The sequence below is a fragment of the Mizuhopecten yessoensis genome, unplaced genomic scaffold, assembly GCF_002113885.1.
Source record: "Mizuhopecten yessoensis strain PY_sf001 unplaced genomic scaffold, ASM211388v2 scaffold716357, whole genome shotgun sequence".
Taxonomy (NCBI): domain Eukaryota; kingdom Metazoa; phylum Mollusca; class Bivalvia; order Pectinida; family Pectinidae; genus Mizuhopecten; species Mizuhopecten yessoensis.
Window position 1 is genome coordinate 642146 of NW_018480076.1, and position 22499 is coordinate 664644.

Sequence of the window (22499 nt, forward strand, 5' to 3'; positions counted from 1 at the left end):
ATTGTCGATACCTCTGCAGATTTATTCACCTCAATGTCACACTAACATTATTAGACTGCTAAAGTCACGATGACGACGTCATACTGCCAATGTCACATTAACGACGTCATACTGTTTATGTCACGATAACGACGTCATAATGTCAATGTCACTATAACGACGTCACACTGTCAATGTCACAATAACGGTGTCATACTGTCAATGTCACATTAACGACGTCATACTGTTTATGTCACGATAACGACGTCATAATGTCAATGTCACTATAACGACGTCATACTGTCAATGTCACAATAACGGTGTCATACTGTCAATGTCACATTAACGACGTCATACTGTTTATGTCACGATAACGACGTCATACTGTTTATGTCACCATACCTATGTAATTCTGTCTATGTCACGATAGCTAGTCATTTTGTTAATGCCATGATACCTGTAACCATGTAATACTATAGATGTCACAATAATGACATCGAACTGTTCCAATCACAATAAGAATGCCATACACACAATGTGTTCTTTTTTCTGTACTATAACTACATAAACATAGATGACGTTACGTCGACAGTGCATCTCTAAACTTGATATTATTGTCCACTTCCAGAGGTGAAGCAGCAAATTTCGAACAAGTACCGTCTCATAAAAAAACTTGATGAAGGAACATTTGGAAAGGTGTACTTGGGCATCGATGTCTACAGCGGATAATCAGTTGCCATCAAAATAGAGACCTTAGTGGAATATCCCGACATCTTTATCACGAAGAAAAGGTTGATCGTCTTTGACCTAGTTTAAGTTGTTATTTCCATCTATGTAAGAAACATTTCAGTTTGAATACGATTTTACTTATAGCAGATCAACTGATACGCAGACTTGAGTATATCCATCCCGCAGGCTTTGTCCATAGAGGTGTCAAGCTAAACAATTTCCTTGTTGGACGTGGTAATAATATTTATAGCATTGATTTCGGCTTGTCCAAACGATACCGACACCAAAACAATGAACACGTGCCCTACATAAACAAAGCTAGGTTTGCGTGCACGATTAGCTATATGAGTACTAACACACAACTCCACATTCAGCAAAGTCGTCGGGATGATATGGAATCAGCTAGTTATATTTAAATGTACGTTCTATTGGGTAAATTACCATGGCAAAAATATGACTCAAGTGAAAAAAACATTCAGATGAAACGTTCGTCGACAGTCGACGACTTTTTAAAAGGAAATCCACAGGAGTTCGCCATTCATATGAAGACGTGTCGATCGCTCCGGTTTGACGAGGAACATTATTACTACCATCTTCGTTTATTTTTCCGCAATTTATTACAAAGACAAAATTTGACTTCGGATAATATGTTTGACTGGCATGATGCAAAAGGTAGATGTAAAAATAAATGAGTTTGTTATTATATTATAATTTAATCTTGCTTGTAACAAGCATTTTCATTTGCTTAAAAAATATGTTATCAGCCCATAACGTAAAATAAATGACGTCGCCGTTTGTAACGTCGCTTTTGATTGGCTGATACAGCAGCGCAATAATTTCTAAGAGAAAAGAGTCCATCAATAAAAGTGGATTTCCACAGGGATTGTGTAAAGTAGATAAAAATATAAGGATTAACTTGAATATATTTTTCATGTTATGGAGATATAACACAAAAAAAACGGAATGTACTCTAAATAAACCGCTAAAAAATAGTATATTGCATTTATTTTTGTTATCAAAGAAGGTATTGGGTCATGCAAGGTGAAGTTTAATATTATGTAAAAGTACGATTTTTTGCGAACTCAAATGTTAACGTTTTATTTAATTTCAACAGATTAGCGTATTGAAGAATTAGCGAACTCGATATATAAGCAACAGAAAAATATATACACTAACTTCAATTAGCGTAGTCATAATTAAGCGCAAGATTTAAAGGGGCTTTTACCGAATATTTCATACACACTAAACAGGGAATCAGTGCTATAAATGATTAAACAGACTGAAAATAAATAGATATGTGCTGCCATACCGTAAACTTAGCTGTATATCGACATATTTTTTCGAGATTGAAATTTTGTTTTTCTCGTAAACAAAACCATACTCGTTTACCTCAAAGATTGCCGAATGGATCAAATGGTCCGTCACGTCACAATTCTGTCTTTACCCCGTCATAGCAAACCGAGGTAAATGTAAACAAAGACACGTGTGTCAGTTTTTCCACTTTGTCTTTCTTTCCTTAAGCTAATATCGTTGTAGGATAATATTATGGGATTTTAAAATCAACCAGATTCTTTTTAAAACACATCCAAAAGAACGTTGATGATTACAAATCAGGACAAGAACAATCATCACGAATGATTATCGTATGTTAAGGTCATAGGAGTGTATTGCTAAACGGAAATAGGAAGTACATCCCTAGTTGAAAATCCAATATAGGGAGACAGTATCACAATTTCCGCATATTCTAATGTTTAATATTAAACTGATGAATATTGTATGCTTATTATTGACAGAACAGTGTGTTCTTTCAATATTAAAGTATTGCAAAGCAATCCAGGCATTAATTACTATGTGTATATGGTTTTATTATAAAATGTCATTTTTTAATCGTTTATAGATGATTAATTTTACACAATTTCAGCAGTTATGAAATTGATATACATTAATGCAATACTAATCTATGTTAGTATCATTTTTATTGAAATTATTTTGCAAAATAAATGTGTGTTTCAAATTTTTTTTCAAAATTCAATCCTTTTTACATAAATTCCAATTTTTGAAAATTTGAATAAATTCTACTGAGAAATGGCGACACAGTCCAATTACCTTAAGGAGAATAGTTCACGTCATCGCTAGCTACGAAATTAGCTAGCGGAGGCCCAAACGGGACTTCGATACTCTATCGCAGAGGCATATATTTTGATAATTATCAAATCCACTTTTTAAGTTTAAGTTCGGAAAGTGACCAAGTGCTTTAAAGGAGAATATGGTCTCTTCCTATCAATTATATTCATTATCTTAATTATAAAACATTAAATTCATACTCTACACCATATATATATAACCACAAGCCCGATACGTTTGACAGTAAAATCAGTTCTTTTGCGGAATAATTTGATTAACTTTGACATAACTCATCAACCGAATATCTCCAGAGTGCATTAGAAATAATGACTTTCAGAATGAAATATATGCATGTTAAGTGATATTTTTCATAATATTCAAAACAGTATGAAACAATTTTGTGAATGTTCACTAAGGTTTACATGCATAATTGTAAAGAGAAAGTTAAAAACTGTTCAAAAAACCGCATACCCACAATAATTTTGACAGGAAGTATCTACTTGAAATCTTCTAGGTAATCTTTTTATATTGATCTTAAAAAATAGAAATCCAGTATACATTGTAATTATGCAGCTGAGTAGATCAATGCATTAACTTTGAGCATGTTCTTCATCATAGCACAGGCTTGTCGACGGATAAAAAAAATATATAAAGTTATAGTCAAGCCACTGATTTGTTAAACCAATCAAATAATCTCTTCGTACTCGGTATAATGAGAATTATTTTTGGTTTTTGAAAATGTGTACAAATCATTATTAGCTCTTAATTGTAGCTCTCTTCATACAAATGATGCTTGCACTTTTTGAAGATCACTATTGTGACAGCAAAATTATGTGAGAAAAAACACAAGCACGTGTTCATGTACTAATTAATATTACACTTATTACTTATACAGACAGGCTGGGAGTGTATCCTAATGTTTCTTTAAATACCTTCGAAAATGTAGAAACTTCAGAGACTTATTGTCTTTTACAATTATAATACTAATGATAATAATTCGAGATTCTTCTATACCGCTTTATCACAACATAGTTCGTAGGTCGTCTCAACGCGGTTCATATTATCCGTGGTTGAAGGGCCTTCGCAACCAGCCAATATCTTTTTCTCAACTCCCTGGGGAGCATACAGCCGGTGCTGCCATTTCGGGTTTCACAGCTAGCATTCAACAATTCAAGCACTGCCCAACCACGTACTCATTTACAACTGAATAGACTGGAACAAGCGGAGTAAAGTATCTTGCTCAAAGATACAACACAGTGCCGTGTCGTGACTCGAAACCGCGACCCTTTGGTCACGAGCCCGGCGTCCTACCACTAGACTACCGTGCCTCCATATATGTTACACATATGTTTTTATTTCTATTTTTGAAATAGTTTTCCATTTCGGCAACAACAACAAAGCCACAAAATATCACTTTCAAACAATTCAATCATTCATTGCAATTACAGCCGCTCCATGCATAGAATGGACGTAGAATGGCGTGTAAACAGTCAAAACACAATAATGCAAATGCCTGTTGTCAAAATATTAAATAAATCAGAAGAAATTTATCTTCTTCAGCATACTTGATTAGATGATTAAATCATTTTCCCTACATTGTAGTTCAGCTATGATTTCATCACTTCTTATAACATAGTTGTTTTCTGGTACCATGGTCTATCTATCCCTGTCTTCCTCTTCTTTTTCACCATCATCCGGTCCTGCTATAGAATCTAACCCAAACTCTGCATCACTTATTGCCATATGCTGTAGGTCTTCCTTCTGATCAGGCCTAAAAACTTAAGATGATGCGAAATGACAGCATTTCAGTGGAACTGTAAACAAATGTATTACACATTTATAGATATATGTTGATGTATGCTTCAATAAGTACTTTATGACATTTTAAACTATTACTATGCAAACGACCTGAAGGGCCTGTATTACACCTAAAAGTGATAATAGCAATTTTTGTCGAAAATACAATAAACAAATCAACATTTTGGACTCGAACAACCCCTGTATGAGACATGTGCGAATTTTTCTCTTCATGTCCTAGTAATTGTTTTATACATTTAAGGGGTGGGGATCTCATGCTTTTCAGGGAATTATCCCAGGGGGAAAATAACAATAAACAAAACATCCTCCGCCTTCCCCAATACCAAATAAGTCCAGATTCTATAATTCTTTTGTTTTAGTGTCCATATTTTCCTAAACACTTGTTCAATTGTTCAATTTATATATACACGTTGTAAGTGTCCTGTTTATTAAGATTTTCTTATTATATGCATGTAGCAATGTGGGAAGAAACGAGAGTACCCGGAGAAAACCGACGTGGTCGGGGTTTTCTCCGGGTACTCCAGTTTCCTCCCACATTAAGACCCAACAAGAGTGATTGATATAAGTTGAACTAACTTGTTTCATAAGTGTTGTGAAATAAATAAAGTTTATACTATATATTGACACTTGGTAATTGTTCTTGTTTACCCGTGTTTGTCTTACGTCCATCTTGTCTAGATACCAGTTGGTTTGGTTTGGTTAAGTATTGTTTAACGTCCTATCTATGGACATTTAAGGACGGCCTCCCCTGTGTGCAACCAGTTGGTAGTCACTGCTTGTGGATTTCCTTGCCCCGAGGTTTGCTGTAACCTTGATGGCCACAGTAAAAGGTAGCACGGGTCATAATATACACACTTTATAGATTATTTAATTTGAAATTAACAAGTTTTTCTCAAAAAAATTAAATTCGTAAGTTAAGGGGTTTTGCGCACATGTCCCTCTGTTTCAACAGTAGTTCAGACAATTTTGATTTTCCAACATGTATCCCCTTGCATCACCGATGAGTCATAAGAGGACGAAAAGCGTTATGATGCAGTGTTATTCATTGTTGGCATTATGTATCTATTGCCAAAAGTGCTATCACCTGTATGTGTACTACGTTCATCTTCCCTTGTAATATAAACGTTTAACATTGACACAGGGTTGGTGTCTTGTTTATACACATTTCATGTGAATTCATTTGAATTATTATTTATTTGATGCTGCGTGGGTGTACATGCAATCTCAAATAAATGTCACACATATCATTAAGAATTGTTTTATGTAATTTTTGTAAATATCCATTTGTCAACTTCGTCACTTTCTTTAGCTTAAACTTACTTCCAAAGTATAACAACGGCACGTGTTGGTCTATTCAGCCCATCTGTGACGTTTGTATAACAGGGACAAGAAATATTGATCAGATATCTTTGGAACTGTCAGCTGTAGGAGGTCGATTCAGTAATGACAAATGATAGTTAATATTCGAAACAAAGTCAATATTACACAAATTAGTACAGCACAACAAAATGAAATGAAAAGTAGAAATTATTTTTTGGAGAAATCCGATCAGAAAAGTGCCTATATTTACATTTCTTTAGGTAAACCTACCAAAACAAAATAGTTGTTATAAATCAATTGTGACAATAACTTATACATGTAAACCACTCTTTTCCAAGCTTTCGGGCTTAGCCCTTCGTCAGTGATTAAATGTCACTGGGCCTCTATGTCACATCCATCTTGACACATAGAGGTCCAGTGACATTTAATCACTGACGAAGGGCTAAGCCCGAAAGCTTGGAAAAGCAGTGTTCATTTTATTAAGTGAAGTATTTCTTCTGGTTCTGTTCATTTCTATACTTTGTAGCTATTATCTGTAAATAATTATGACCTGGTTAATCTAAATATGTCTGTTTGCTACTACTACATACGCCAGAATGATCGATTTCTTGTTTCAAATTGAGTTAGTTTGTTCAAGAATATTGACTATCTGGCCAATATTTGTTTTCAAACTTTTACCAAATGGCCTGTATCGACGAACACGTGTTGTTGTTATAATAAACAGTATTTGTTGTGAAATACGTTTGTGTTTAGGTTTAAGATTAAAGGACGACTTTTGAACAGGTGCATGTATAAGTATTAATAATTGCATAAATTGTACAATGTAATTGTAATAATGGTGATATTAATACACCATGAACGACACTTTTAGAATGTATGAACTCGAATCTATTTACCAACTGATAATAATGTCGTTCTCAGATGGCAAAGGTCAGGAAAAGGAGTTAATATAAACTTTAATTCCTTCAAAATTAAGTTGCATTACACCACATAACATACGAAGTACAGAGGAATGGGATCCGGAAACAAGTTGAAATAACTTATATAAATCCGTTTCTGAGATTTTATCTCATTAAATTAAGGCATGATGGCATAGTTACTGAATTTTATGGAAAGAAATATAATATAATTACTTCAAACAGAAATTTACTTTTAAACGTAGTTCGAGGGATATTTGAAATGTTAGTAAAAGAAGAGGGATAGGAGGGGGTGGGGATGGGGGATAATGATGCCCGTGCCAATAAGAATAGAAGGAGAGGAAATAGGTGATGTGAATCAAAGCATCGTTGTATAATGAATAGAACTTAGTCAAATCTTTTAGATTGGATAATGAAGTTTTGTACAGATGAAAAAATTAAAGCATTTTCATCATCTGTAAACTCATCATTCCCGAACAAAAGTAAATCAGTTGAGAGTGGATGATTGATTTCGTTAAATGTATGTAAACTTAGTTAAGAAATAAGACAACAATGTAATAGATAATGTTCATTGGTTTCATTTGCTTGCATGCAAGAACACAGAGGACCATCAACTAGATTTCTCTGGTAGAGATAAAACTTAATGGAACTACATTCCATTCTTAATCTACCATGATGTATCTGCCCCAGTATGGTAACATTAAAGCAGAAAATTGGAATTTTGTGAGCGGGCTTGCGTAGATAGGATTTAAGTTTATAAATTGAAGGGTCGTTCTTGACATAGTCAGGCAAGGAGTTCCAGATACTGATGACAGATAGCAAAAAAGATTTATTATAGAGACTCGTATGACAAACTATTTGACGAAAATTATTACCCGTGCGAGTATCATGGTTGTGGTAATTTCAGTTACGCTGAGGTAGAATATTTAGAAGATGTTGAGGAGCCAGACCATGAACCATTTTGTGGAAAAGATTAAGCTTGTGCTGTTTACGTCTTTCCTCGAAGGGAAGCCAACCTGTTTCAGTATACAGTTTAATTATACTTGTGCATCTAGTGCCGCCAGTGACTATGCGTGCTGCTTCTAATTGAAGATTTTCTAATAACTCAGATTGAGCTTTAGTAAGGCAGTCCAATAAGATATCGCAATAGTCTAATATAGGTCGAATAAGAGTGTAGTACATAGTTTGGAGACTATACCTGTCCAAAGAGAATTTAAATTTACGTAAGATATTTATTTTAGGTGAAATCTTAGATATCAAATAACTGATGTGTTCATTCCAATGACCATTTCCAGAGAGAAAAATACCTAAATGCTTGTGAGTAGTAACTTCAGAGATGCTAGTATTGTTCATATTTAAGGGAGGGTGAAAAGGTTTAATGGTTTTTCTACTAATGAGCAGGGTTTCTGTTTTGAAAGGGTTAAAATTTACTAACCATCTTTGCTACCAGTTAGGATTTGTATTAAGGTCACTATTAAGAATGTCTGCGCTGACTCTAGGAATATCAACAGTGACGTAAAGAGAGGTGTCATCAGCAAATAACTTTATTTTAACTTGTATATCTTTAACAATATCATTTATATATATCAGAAATAAAAGAGGTCCAAGAATTGAGCCCTGTGGAACACCAGCCTTAACATTTAACCAATTTGATTTTTTTTCATTGATGACAACTCTCTGCTTTCGATTGGAAAGATAATTTTCAAACCAAACTAATAGCGAATTTCGAATCCCATAGCTGGATAATTTACAAAGAAGGCCTTTATGCCAAATACAATCGAAAGCTTTACTAATATCACAAAAGACCATACGTATTTCCTTACCATTGTCTAAAGCTAAATATATATCTTGAATGATCGCAAGAAGTTGATTTGTTGGTGAGTCACCGTGCCTATACCAAATTGATGGGGGGACTAGGAGGGAGTGAGTGTGCAAAACATTGTAGACATATTTGAAGACACATCTTTCCATTAATTTACCAACGATCGATAGCAGTGATATAGGTCTGTAATTAGTTAATATAGACTTGTTATCTTTTTTATGCACAGGGGTGACGTTAGCAAGCTTCCATTCAGATGGAAATACCCAAGATCTTATTGACCTGTTAAAGATATTTCTTAATGGGACACATATGATATTTACTGATTCTTTAAGAAGACGAGGATTTACCAGGTCAGGACCAATGGCCTTAGAACAGTTAGTGGTAAGAATAGCATCTCTGACATCATTAGCTGTGATGTTAATATCAGATAAAGAATTATTATATTCGTCGTTAATGTTAGGGAGATTTACATTGGAATCATCAACTGTAGACTGGGCACAAAAGAAGTCATTAAATAAGCAAGCTTTCTCAAAGTCATCTGAGACAGCGCTATTATTATGAAGCAATGGTGGTATACAAAATTTACCAGAGTTAGGTAATAGTTGCTTTACAGTTTTCCACCATTGTTTAGCACTAATGTTAGAAGGTTTGCGAAGTTCGCTACATAAATTAGAAAACACATTTGTTACGAAGTCGACGAAACTTTGCCCAGTGAGCTTCAGTAACAGTATGCTTGGCTTTTTTATGAGCGCGCTTTCGTTTACGAATTAATCTCCTTATTTCGTTTGATAGCTAAGGGGGTTCGTTAGATCTGATGGTTATTTTTCTATTCGGAATACAAGATTTAGCAATAGTAAGCAAAATATCTAAGAAATGTTTGACAGCATCATTAATATCATCAAAATCACTCAATAAATTCCAGTTAATTGAACTTTGTTTTTCCCTAAATAAATCGTAATTTCCTAGGTCAAAAGGCCAAACGTTTTGCTTAAACACTTGCTGCACTAGCTTTGAAATATTAAAAGAACAGTAAATTTGACAATGATATCTAACCGGTTGGTCAAGGAAGCTTTCTCCAACATAACTTTATTAATAAGTTTATTACTATTAGTAAAGACTATATCTAACAATGACTCAGAGGCTTCTGTATAAAAAGTTGGTGATTCAACAAGCTGAGTTAGATTAAAGGAAACAAACATATCGCGTAAGTGGGACGAATGGTGGTCTACTAGGGCATTTGCATTAAAGTCGCCGGTTATCACAATATGAGAAATACCTGTATTATACGCTTTTTCTATAGAATGCAAGATATGGGACCATATGATGACAGGAGAGTTTGGAGGCCGATAAAAAGTACCATATCATATTTTCTGTGAACCAAGTACAATTTCTAACCAAACACATTCAATGGTAGCTATCTCTATATCTGATCTTCTCTTTGCATGAATATTATATTTTACATAAACCGATATACCACCGCCCAATCGATCAGGTCTACAGTAGCAGAATGGGTCAGAATATCCAGGCAGGTTAGGGTCAGATGAAATATCACTTAAATTTAACCATGTCTCAGTAAAGGATAAAATTGTTATATTACTTAACTCGGTGTAAAGAATATCGAGTTTTTGTTTGAGACTTTGAACATTAAGATGGACAAATGAAAAATTACTTACTGCATCAAGCTGGCCACTAATATTAGAAGATATAGATGAGGAAGACCAGCTAGAAGACATGGGACCAGGATTCAGTTCTATATCTCCAGATAACAACAAATGCCAATAGTCCAAAGCACGGCGTAGAGATATATACCATTTATCAGTAGCGGACATGATAGAAGAGGAGATGAATTTAGCACTTATGTAGTGAATATCAGGTCTGTATTTGAAACTTTTGACGCTAAGATGGACGAAAGAATACCTATCGTTACAGAACTGGATACTTGAAGAGCAAGTAGAAGCAATTGATTGAAAGGTAGAAAAGGGCTGGGAATTTAACTCAATGTCACCTGACAAACACCAGCTGATCAATGCATAATGTATAGATATAAAAGAAAGTAATTCTGCTATAAAAAGATGCGCAGTGGTAACATGAGCTGCTACGGAACCACTCTCTGAATGATGTACTAATTTAATGTAAATAAGACGTAAAAACAAATAACAAAAGTAAGAGTAATGCAATACATAACATGTCGTGAACGGTCACGTAAAGAGCGAGATTTGCGGACTGTATATAGTTACCTTTTCGGCCCTTATTACCAGGAAAAGACTGCCAACATTGACTCCCATTTGATAACGTATGTTTTCCTTTTCTCTAATAATCGCACGATTGAAATCTGGTATTGAGTTTCTCTTACCTACCTCGTTACTTCATCTTTCGAGGGATATGTGTGGATGCCTTATTGATTTACCTGAAAGACAAATTACTTTCACTTGTCATCCAAATAAGAAAAAACACTTATTACCTTATGTTTTTGGATGAACGGTAAAACTATAGAAGAAGACAATAATCTCTGAAGCATAGATAGGTAAAATAAGACGTGACATTGTATCGTTATTTTATGTTCTGTTTTACATTTCCCACCAAAAATTATTCTGACAACTTAATTTTTGTCTGCAGTTGAGCTACTCAGTAACAGTCGAACCGTGTGATAAAGACATTGACCTGGTTTATAGCCGGGTTACCAATGTACATCAAACGTTCGTTATCAGCTCCCTGGAGCATATGTCAATATTGAGTTTAACAACCAAATAGTTTCCCATAGGCAAAAGCATAAATGTTCGACACCTCCTGGTGAAAAATATTGTAATGTGTGTGAATGCATACTAATTGGTATGGAGTTTTGTCAGTTAATGGCACAACAAGCGTTCATGATCATAATGATTAAAATATCAATCCTAACAACGAATTAAAAACTTTAAAATATAGAATATAATTACTATGATTTCAGTAAAATTGTTGGGAAAAAATTGTAATTCTTATATTTCTTAACTTAAAGCGTAATAAAGTTTGCAAAACTAACTACATCTTTGTCAAATATATCAAGAATCTGATTCTTATAATCATTTTATTTTTACGAAGATATAAAGGAAAAAACACTGATGATATCTTATATAATATCATACAGGACATCTTTACTGACGAAAATCCAACCAAGTGTCAATGCTACACGTTCACAATCAAGAAAAAATCAATATATTTATAATACATAAAAACAACTTAAAGTGGACCCCAGTCAAGTGTCAATGATATAGACAACTCAGGTTGGTCTGATAGAGCAGTCGATATCCCATTCGCCTTATACCAAGGCCGCCAGGGTTCGACTCCTCGACCTGACGTGACAAGGTATGGATCAACTGCCCGACTAAGTTGGTTTTCTCCGGGTACTCCAGTGTCCTCCCACATTAATACCCCCAGCGCGCTCTTTTTCGGGCCAAAAAGAGTGATTAATGTAAAGTGAAAACAAAATCATTAGGGTTGTTAAAGAGATAAGGTTTATATCTTAATTCTATTATATACTGTTCTTATATCAAGATATCATACGTTTTATCATAGATTGAATTTTTGTTTCAGAACGGTGATATCGTTATTGCTCAATGTCAGCAAGTAGGACATTTCGTTTTTTCAAAAAGGCTTGTGCAACAGAAAGTTTGTTTCTTGAAAGGAAAACCGTCCATTACTAATTTCTGTACTAATCAATTGTTTATTTAGCTGTCTCAAGAAAGATATAATTAATAATGCAGAGTTTCTAACAGTACAACTTATCAAACCTACATTTTGATATTGATGTTTCATTATATTTCAGACCAATGTCCTGTTATTGTAATTAACGGTTTAGAAAATGACACCTACAGAGAGTTTAACTATTTTATATCTAAATTTTATATAAGTTTTGTTAAATTGGTCTGCTAGACTTGAAATATAAATTGTTTGATCTATTTGGTTTGTTTGTTTTTACGTCCTATTAGCATTTAATGACGTGCCAGGTTTTGGTGATGAAGGAAAGCCAGATCTCCTGGAGAAAAAGTACCGATCTACGGCCACTACCTGGCGACTGCCCCACGTAGGTTTCGAACCCGCGACCCAGTGGTGGTGGGCTAGTGGTAGCAGAATGCCAGAACCCTTAACCTCTTGGCCACCGCGCCCCCTTTGTTTAATCTAGTTTACCAAAGTGTATTGTAAATCAATAATATATTAATGAGGGTTTTTATCAATCAAACAAGTGACTTTGTGTTTTTTCTTGTCACATTAACTATAGAACCAGTTCAACTTATCATAAACATCTTTATTAGCTTGCATGGTTGCGCATAGGGGTGTAGGGGATCGTATATGTGACAGACGTCTAAACTTATTTCTCTAACTGCTCTTTGGTAGTACTGCCACATACAAACAGCATAGTTTACGCAGACAAACGATTCATTCAAGGACTTTTTAGGATAGTCAACAACATTACTTCCCTTTTATAGAAATTAACAAATGACATAAATGAGAGGTAAGACTTGATTGTTAAACTTTGCTAGGTATAAACAAGAACACTACTAATTTGTTATCAAACTATTGTATTTTTACATCTTCCGTTGGCATCTTGCCAGTCAAACGTATTATCCGAAGTCAAATTTTGTCTATGTAATAAATTGCGGAAAAGAAGTCGAAGATTGTAGTAGTCAGGTTTCTCCTCAAACCGGAGAGATCGACACCTCTTTAAATAAATGGCAAATTCTTGTGGATATCCTTTAATCATATCGTCGATTCTCGACGATTGTTTCAGCTGAAGCACTTTTTTGCGTTTTTTATGCTTGTTTTTAATGTTCAACTTTTGCCATGGTAGTTTACGTAGTAGAAAGTACATTAAGACATAACCAAATGATTCCATATCATCACGACGACTTTGCTGTATGCCGAGTAGTGTGTTAATACTCGCATACCTAGTCGTGCCTGCGAACCTAGTTTTGTTTTTGTAGGGCACGTGTTCATTGTTTTGGTTCCGGTACAGTTTGGACAAACCGAAATCAATGCTATAAATTACGTCACTTTTATTTCCATGTCCTACAAGGAAATTTTCTGGTTTGACATCTCTATGGATAAAGCCTGCAGAATGGATATACTCAAGTCTGCGTATCAGTTGATCTGCTATAAGCAAAATCGTTTTCAAAGTGAAATGTTTCTTACAGAGATGGTAATAGTCATATAAACTAGGTCCGAGAAGATCAGTTACTAGAAAATTGTAACTCCCATCTTTACCGCTCCATCTTACAGTAGGGAAGCCTTCTCCGCCTTCAAGTATTCTGTAAACCTTTTCCTCCTCGTGCAAATATGGGTGAGTTATCTCTGTGTCCTCAATTTTGATAGCAACTGATTCTCCGCTGGTGACATCGGTGCCCAAAAACACCTTTCCAAATGACCCTTCACCAAGTTTTCTTATGAGACGGTATCTTTTCCCAATTCGCTGCTCCGACTCTGGAAGCGGATAATAAAATCAAGTTCAATATTGTGAGGCCGACGACATTTCATTAATCATGTCGTCATAGTAGAAAAAGAGTATCAAGAGTGTAACATTAATTGTAAGATTAAAACGTATGACAGTATGGCATCGTTATGGTGACAGTAATTATGTTTTTGTGACATTAACACTATGACATCGTTATGGTGACAGTAATTATGTTTTTTTGACATTAACACTATGACATCGTTATGGTAACAGTGATTATGTTTTTGTGACAATAACACTATGACATCGCTATGGTAGCAGTAATAATGTTTTTGTGACATTAACAGTATCACATCGTTATGGTAACAGTAATTATGTTTTTGGGACATTAACAGTATGCCATCGTTATGGTAACAGTAATAATGTTTTTGTGACATTCACACTATGACATCGTTATGGTAACAGTGATTATGTTTTTGTGACAATAACCCTATGACATCGTTATGGTAACAGTAATTATGTTTTCTGGGACATTAACACTATGACATCGTTATGGTAACAGTAATAATGTTTTTGTGACAATAACACTATGACATCGTTATGGTAACAGTAATAATGTTTTTGTGACATTAACATTATGACATCGTAATGGTAACAGTAATTATGTTTTTGTGACATTCACACTATGACATCGTTATGGTAACAGTAATAATGTTTTTGTGACATTCACACTATGACATCGTTATGGTAACATTAATAATGTTTTTGTGACATTAACACTATGACATCGTTATGGTAACAGTAATTAAGTTTTTGTGACATTAACACTATGACATCGTTATGGTAACAGAAATTATGTTTTTGTGACATTACCAGTATGACATCGTTATGGTAACAGTATTTATGTTTTTGTGACAATAACACTATGACATCGTTATGGTAACAGTAATAATGTTTTTGTGACATTCACACTATGACATCGTTATGGTAACATTAATAATGTTTTTGTGACATTAACACTATGACATCGTTATGGTAACAGTAATTATGTTTTTGTGACATTAACACTATGACATCATTATGGTAACAGTAATAATGTTTTTTTGACAATAACCCTATGACATCGTTATGGTAACGGTAATAATGTTTTTGTGACATTAACAGTATGACATCGTTATGGTAACAGTAATAATGGGTTTTTTGACATTAACACTATGACATCGTTATGGGAACAGTAATTATGTTTTTGTGACATTAACACTATGACATCGTTATGGTAACAGTAATAATGTTTTTGTGACATTAACAGTATGACATCGTTATGGTAACAGTAATAATGTTTTTTTGACATTAACACTATGACATCGTTATGGTAACAGTAATAATGTTTTTTATGACATTCACACTATGACATCGTTATGGGAACAGTAATTATGTTTTTGTGACATTAACACAATGACATCGTTATGGTGACAGTGATTATGTTTTTGTGACATGAACACAATGACATCGTTATGATAACAGTAATAATGTTTTTGTGAAAATAACACTATGACATCGTTATTGGAACAGTAATTATGTTTTAGTGACATTAACACAATGACAGCGTTATGGGAACAGTAATTATTTTTTTGTGACATTAACACAATGACAGCGTTATGGGAACAGTAATTATTTTTTTGTGACATTAACAGTATGACATCGTTATGGTAAAAGTAATAATGTTTTTGTGACAATAACACTATGACATCGTTATGGTAACAGTAATTATGTTTTTGTGACATTCACACTATGACATCGTTGTGGTAACAGTAATTGTGTTTTTGTGACAATAACACTATGACATCGTTATGGTAACAGCAATTATGGTTTTGTGACAATAACACTATGACATCGTTATGGTAACAGTAATAATGTTTTTTGTGACATTACCAGTATGACATCGTTATGGTAACAGTAATTATGTTTTTGTGACATTAACACAATGACATCGTTATGGTAACAGTAATTGTGTTTTGTGACATTAACACAATGACATCGTTATGGTAACAGTAATATTTTTTTTGTGACATTCACACTATGACATCGTTATGGTAACAGTAATGATGATTTTGTGACAATAACACTATGACATCGTTATGGTAACAGTAATAATGTTTTTGTGACATTACCAGTATGACATCGTTATGGTAACAGTAATTGTGTTTTTGTGACATTAACACAATGACATCGTTATGGTAGCAGTAATATTGTTTTTGTGACATCCACACTATGACATCGATATGGTAACAGTAATGATGATTTTGTGACATTCACACTATGACATCGTTATGGTAACAGTAATTGTGTTTTTGTGACAATAACACTATGACATCGTTATGGTAACAGTAATTATGTTTTTGTGACATTAACACTATGATATCGTTATGGGAACAGTAATTATGTTTTTGTGACAATAACACTATGACATCGTTATGGTCTCAGTAGTAATGCTGTTTTTTCCATTAACAGTATTACACAGTAATTATGTTTTTTTGACATTAACACTATGATACCCTTATGGGAACAGTAATTATGTTTTTGGGACATGAACAGTATGCCATCGTTATGGTAACAGAAATTATGTTTTTGTGACAATTACACGATGACATCGTTATGGTAAAAGTAATAATGTTTTTGTGACAATAACCCTACGACATCGTTATGGTAACACTGATTATGTTTTTGTGACAATAACCCTACGACATCGTTATGGTAACAGTGATACACTATGACATCGTTATGGTAACAGTAATTATGTTTTTGTGACAATTACACTATGACATCGTTATGGTATCAGTAGTAATGCTGTTTTTTCCATTAACAGTATTACCTTTTTTCGTGACATTAATAGTACCGCATCGTTATTTTATTTACTGCATGACATCGCAATTGCGACATTGATAGTCGTATTTTGTTATCGTGACATTAACAGTATGCTACGGTGGTACATGTAGGACATGCGCAATTTTAGTTCTACATGAATTATTTCGAGCGCTCGACTTATTATCTCGAGTGCTCGACTTACTATGTCGAGCGCTCCACATATTATCTCGAGCGCCATAGTATGTCATTGTTGTCGTGAGATTTTAACGAAATCTCTGGAAATCGTATCAATTGGTATTGATTAATTACTGTTTTGAAAAAATATATAAAAAAAAGAATTTGAGAACATAATCATTTATTATTGTAAAAGGACTTCTATTAGCGCACTCAAAATTCAAACGCATTATTCAATTTTAACAGAGTAGCGCTATGATGAAAAATACCTAGGCTTCTAATGGTGCATTGATAATTTAGCGAAGCATTTAAAGTGCCAAATGTGTTGCATTCCACTACAATGATATAAGGAGGCGACAAATGTGTTGTATTCCACTACTATGATAGAGGGAGGCAACATATGTGTTGTGTACCACTACAATGATATAAGGAGGCGACATATGTGTTGTATTCCACTACAATGATATAAGGAGGCGACATATGTGTTATATTCTACTACTATGATAGAAGAAGGCGACATATGTGTTGTGTACCACTACAATGATATAAGGAGGCGACATATGTGTTGTGTACCACTACAATGATATAAGGAGGAGACATATGTGTTGTGTAACACTACAATGATATAAGGAGGCGACATATGTGTTATATTCTGCTACTATGATAAAAGAAGGCGACATATGTGTTGTGTACCACTACAATGATATAAGGAGGCGACATATGTGTTGTGTACTACTACAATGATATAAGGAGGCGACATATGTGTTATATTCTACTACTATGAAAGAAGAAGGCGACATATGTGTTGAATATCACTACAATCATAGAAGAAGGCGACATATGTGTTGAATATGACTACAATCATAGAGGGAGGCGACATATGTGTTGTGTTCCACTACAATCATAGAGGGAGGCGACATATGTGTTGTGTACCACTACAATCATAGAGGGAGGCGACATATGTGTTGTGTACCACTACAATGATATAAGGAGGCGACATATGTGTTATATTCTACTACTATGATAGAAGAAGGCGACATGTGTTGTGTACCACTACAATGATATAAGGAGGCGACATATGTGTGGTGTACCACTACAATCATAGAGGGAGGCGACATATGTGTTGTGTACCACTACAATGATATAAGGAGGCGACATATGTGTGGTGTACCACTACAATCATAGAGGGAGGCGACATATGTGTTGTATTCCACTACAATGACATAAGGAGGCGACATATGTGTTGTGTACCACTACAATCATAGAGGGAGGCGACATATGTGTTGTGTACCACTACAATCGGAGGGAGGCGATATATGTGTTGTATTCCACTACAATGACATAAGGAGGCGACATATGTGTTGTGTACCACTACAATCATAGAAGGAGGCGACATCTGTGTTGTATTCCACTACAATGACATAAGGAGGCGACATATGTGTTGTGTACCGCTACAATCATAGAGGGAGACGACATATGTGTTGTATTCCACTACAATGACATAAGGACTAATGTGTTTTTGGTAAACTTACCTATCGAACCATTCCTTCCAATAACTTTGACCACTTTCCCGGCCTTGATACCAAGCAGACGACCAGTCTGGTTTGCAGGTAGCGTCTCTACAATGTTTTCTTCTGCGAAACTGATTTCTCGATGGCCCTTTATAGACAAATGTCTTTGTTTAACTTCCTTATAGCTTTTGGGATGTTCGCTGGAGCCTATTCCAACCAGCTGACTGTCGTATATCCCGTTTTCACCACTGTTTAAATTGTATCGCCTGTATATATTTGGGACGGGATGATAGGAAACATCCCTACTAAATAACAGTATTTGAATAGAGACATACAAAAACATAATTAACACAGAAAATCTAGCAAATGTCTTCATGGCACAGTTCCTAGACTCAGAGTAGGCTGTTGGAACACCAGTTTCTACTAGATACTAACATAACGTACATCTACATGTGTCTTGTTCAGAAGTCAGATCACTTTTTGTTTGTAAAAAAGTATAACGTTATCCCTACAATATGTTTTAGTTGTTAATAGCCACAGGGACACTTAAATAGCTTGCTTGAAAATAAAGATTTGTTCAGCTGTGACGCCAATTAATTTCTAAAACAAATGATGCATAGCCGTATTGCTGGCCGACGGCTATACTGTATTTAGAGACATATGTAATATATACTAAAATCTATTATCTTAATGCATATGTCGGATTTAAATTGCTTTTTAAGGAGAATTTTTCCTGATTAAGTGTGTTGATACAGACAATATTTACTAGGGCATGGAGCATATCTAACTACCCATGCAATACATAGTCTGTGTCTGATTTTTTGATTTTTTTTAGTTTAACATTTGTAATATATCGCACTGTGCCTAAAGGTTGTTTGTATAGCTAAAAACGGATATAGATCAACAAAACACAGAATTACTGATCATTCGACATGTTGTATATTTAAATAAATGATAATGGTTGAACTGAAAAATATACCACGCATACTATATATATTGAGTTCATGTGCGCCGACGTCTTGAGTCCTGCTGTAGATGTCAATTTAAAATTTAGCCACTGAGTAAAATAGGTTTGTCTACTTTATGCTACGCTACGCTTGGTATAATACAAATCCTAAAGGATTAGAAGTAAGTACAACTGTGTGAAGAGTAACATTTAACTGATGTATTTTCACAACTTTATGTTCATGTAATTTTACATCTTACGATTGCGTAAATAATAAGTATTACTCTTATCACCAGATCCAACAACGAACTGTTCAGGTCTAACATCTCTATTGACAAACCCTTTAGAATGGACGTAGTCAAGCCTGCGTATGAGTTGATCCGATATTACCAAAGTCGTAATCAAACTGAAACGTCTGTTACAAAGAACGAAATATCTGCCTAAGCTTGGTCCAAAAGATCAGTTGCTGTTATTTTGTAAATTCCGTCCCTTCCGCTCCACCTTAAGGTAGGGAAACCTTCTTCACCTTCAAGCATTCGGTAAACTTGTTCTCCTTCATACTGGTACGGGACAGCTTTCGGTGTGTCCTCCAATTGGATGGCAACCGATTTACCGCTGGTTATATCAGTGGCCAAATATACTTTTCGTTACTGCACTCACCAAGCTATCTTACGAGATGATACTAGTCCCCAATTCTCTGCTCAACCTCTGGAATAATATAATGATTTCAAGTTCAGAAGTATGTTTTCGACGTGACGTCATTTAGCCTGCTTTCTTTATCGTACAGAGAAAACGAAATATTATAAAGTATGACATCGTAATGTTACTATACATTGTATCGCATTAACATTGCGTCGTCATTTTACTATACATTGTACGGCATTAACATTACGTCATCATTGTGTTGTCAATAAGAGTATGTATTTCTTGTCTTGACATTAAGAGTAAAACATCGTTAAAGTAATGTTAAAAGTATGCCACTGCTTTTTGTGTCTGTGGCAGAGACGATATTTGTGATATCTATATTTATAATATTACGGTATATACATATGTTCTGATATAGTAATAGCGATCTTCATATTGTGGTATAGTTAGTTCCTTATTTTGGCCTCTTTGATTGGTTTGGTTATATATATTTTTATCATTGGTCAGTTTTGTAAGTTATCCCGTTGTCACCTCTTGGGTTAGCCAATGGTCAAGGGTTTCTTTGTTTTCTTTGTGTGACCGGTGGCTTTTGGCGCGATATTTATCAGAGACTACATGACGTCTTGACGAAGCAGACAAGACAGGACACTGGTAAGAAATTCACTAACTTGCACTAATTAATACTTCTAATTCTAAATCGTCTGTTTCCATTTATATTGTCAAATTGATAGATACGATCATACTAGTTAATTCTTGATTCGTTATTAGCTGTACGGTATATATATACTGCGTCATTTTACTTGTATTTTATATATACTTGTTTCTTTGTCATACAGAAATTACGAGTACACGTAATAACCTCGGATAATTCCGTACGACTTCAAATGGCCCTGTTCCACAAATAGGTACAATTTTCTATTTTAAACTTATAGTAATTATTGATGAATGTATTTTATTGTACACTTTGTCTATTTATTAAGTAACCTCCGTATCAATAAATACTGAGCTAAGATAAGATTTACATCATATGTTCAATATTACATGTGTATAAATATCAGTAAATATAGTGTAAATCTAGATGTAATATAACTTTTATAATTTATAGAACTATAATCTTACATGTAACATCTCAAGATAACTTCTTGTGAATTCACAGTGTGCTACATGTATATGTGCGTTATGAATGAGTGGTAGAACCCATACATATATCTGAAATGTAATTATTATATAATTGCAGGGTTTAATCATTTATATCTAAAGAATGGGAACTACGCACAATAAATCGTGAAGAACTCTCACAGTGTTTGTTGATGTTTATCTACAAAATCCACCACTGCTAGATGTCATAAACAGTATTGACTAACTATCGTAAAGTACAAAGTGTGATTTTTGAAACATGACATTGACAGAATTATGCTACACCTGGTGTCAGTTCCAGTACGACATCGTTATTGTTACATAAACAACATGACATTATAATCTTTTTTACAAATGTCATTAAATATATGAAAATAACCATATTACATTGTTGTGACAGTTAAATATAGATATTTCTAAATTACAAAAAAAACACCATTATTTCTATAGTATATATTTGTTTTATTTATATTTCATATATTATATATATGTTTTGTTTTTATAATCATGCTTGATATATATATATATATGATTATGTAAAACGTGACCATACCTTAAATGCATGCAATATGGTTATTTATAGAATGGAACTAAGATTTTAAATGCTTAATAATAGTCACGATAGAACGTTTGATACTTATTATATATATTAATATATACATTTGGAAAATAACATACCCTTGATGTGATTTTGTATTTCTGCTAACCTTGTCTGTCCAGAGAATCTGTTTAAAATCGCTATCATACCGGAACAAATGTAGTAGTCAATGAATTTCTATGAAAACGCCATTAATTTTAAGCAAATTAATTGAGTTGTTGTATCCCACTGCATTAAACTTGAAGACGATGAACATGTTGTGTATCATAACACGATAGTAGGAGTCAACGATCCAATCCCACACAATGGTAGTAATACCGACTTAAGTGTTGTGTTCTACTTCAACAATAGTAAGAGTCGACTTAAGTTGTTTGTCCTACGAACAAAAATAGTAAGAGTCAACTAATGTGTTGTATTATACTACTAAAATAGTAAGAGTCAACTAATGTGTTGTGTCCTACTTCAATTATAGTAAGAGTCGACTTAAGG

The 22499-nt window shown here is 34.2% G+C and overlaps 1 protein-coding gene across 1 annotated transcript; it reads right to left on the minus strand.

The window, feature by feature from the left end:
• Positions 1-4488: 4488 nt before the first annotated feature.
• Positions 4489-19141, minus strand: LOC110443671. Its single transcript, XM_021488033.1, has 3 exons — positions 18706-19141; positions 13876-14163; positions 4489-4610 (listed from the first exon to the last, which is right to left on the minus strand). Exons 1-3 carry the CDS (start codon positions 19058-19060, stop codon positions 4489-4491), a joined length of 765 nt encoding a protein of 254 aa, XP_021343708.1. The 5' UTR covers positions 19061-19141.
• Between the last annotated feature and the right edge of the window lie 3358 nt (positions 19142-22499).

Excerpts from the sequence above, each read along its gene's own strand:
- LOC110443671 (XM_021488033.1), bottom strand. The coding sequence starts at position 19,060 with ATGAAGACATTTGCTAGATTTTCTGTGTTAATTATGTTTTTGTATGTC. Across the intron at positions 14,164-18,705 it reads TGGAAGGAATGGTTCGATAG|AGTCGGAGCAGCGAATTGGG; the intron begins GTAAGTTTACCA and ends ATCCGCTTCCAG. Across the intron at positions 4,611-13,875 it reads ATATGACTATTACCATCTCT|TTTTTAGGCCTGATCAGAAG; the intron begins GTAAGAAACATT and ends CATCATCTTAAG.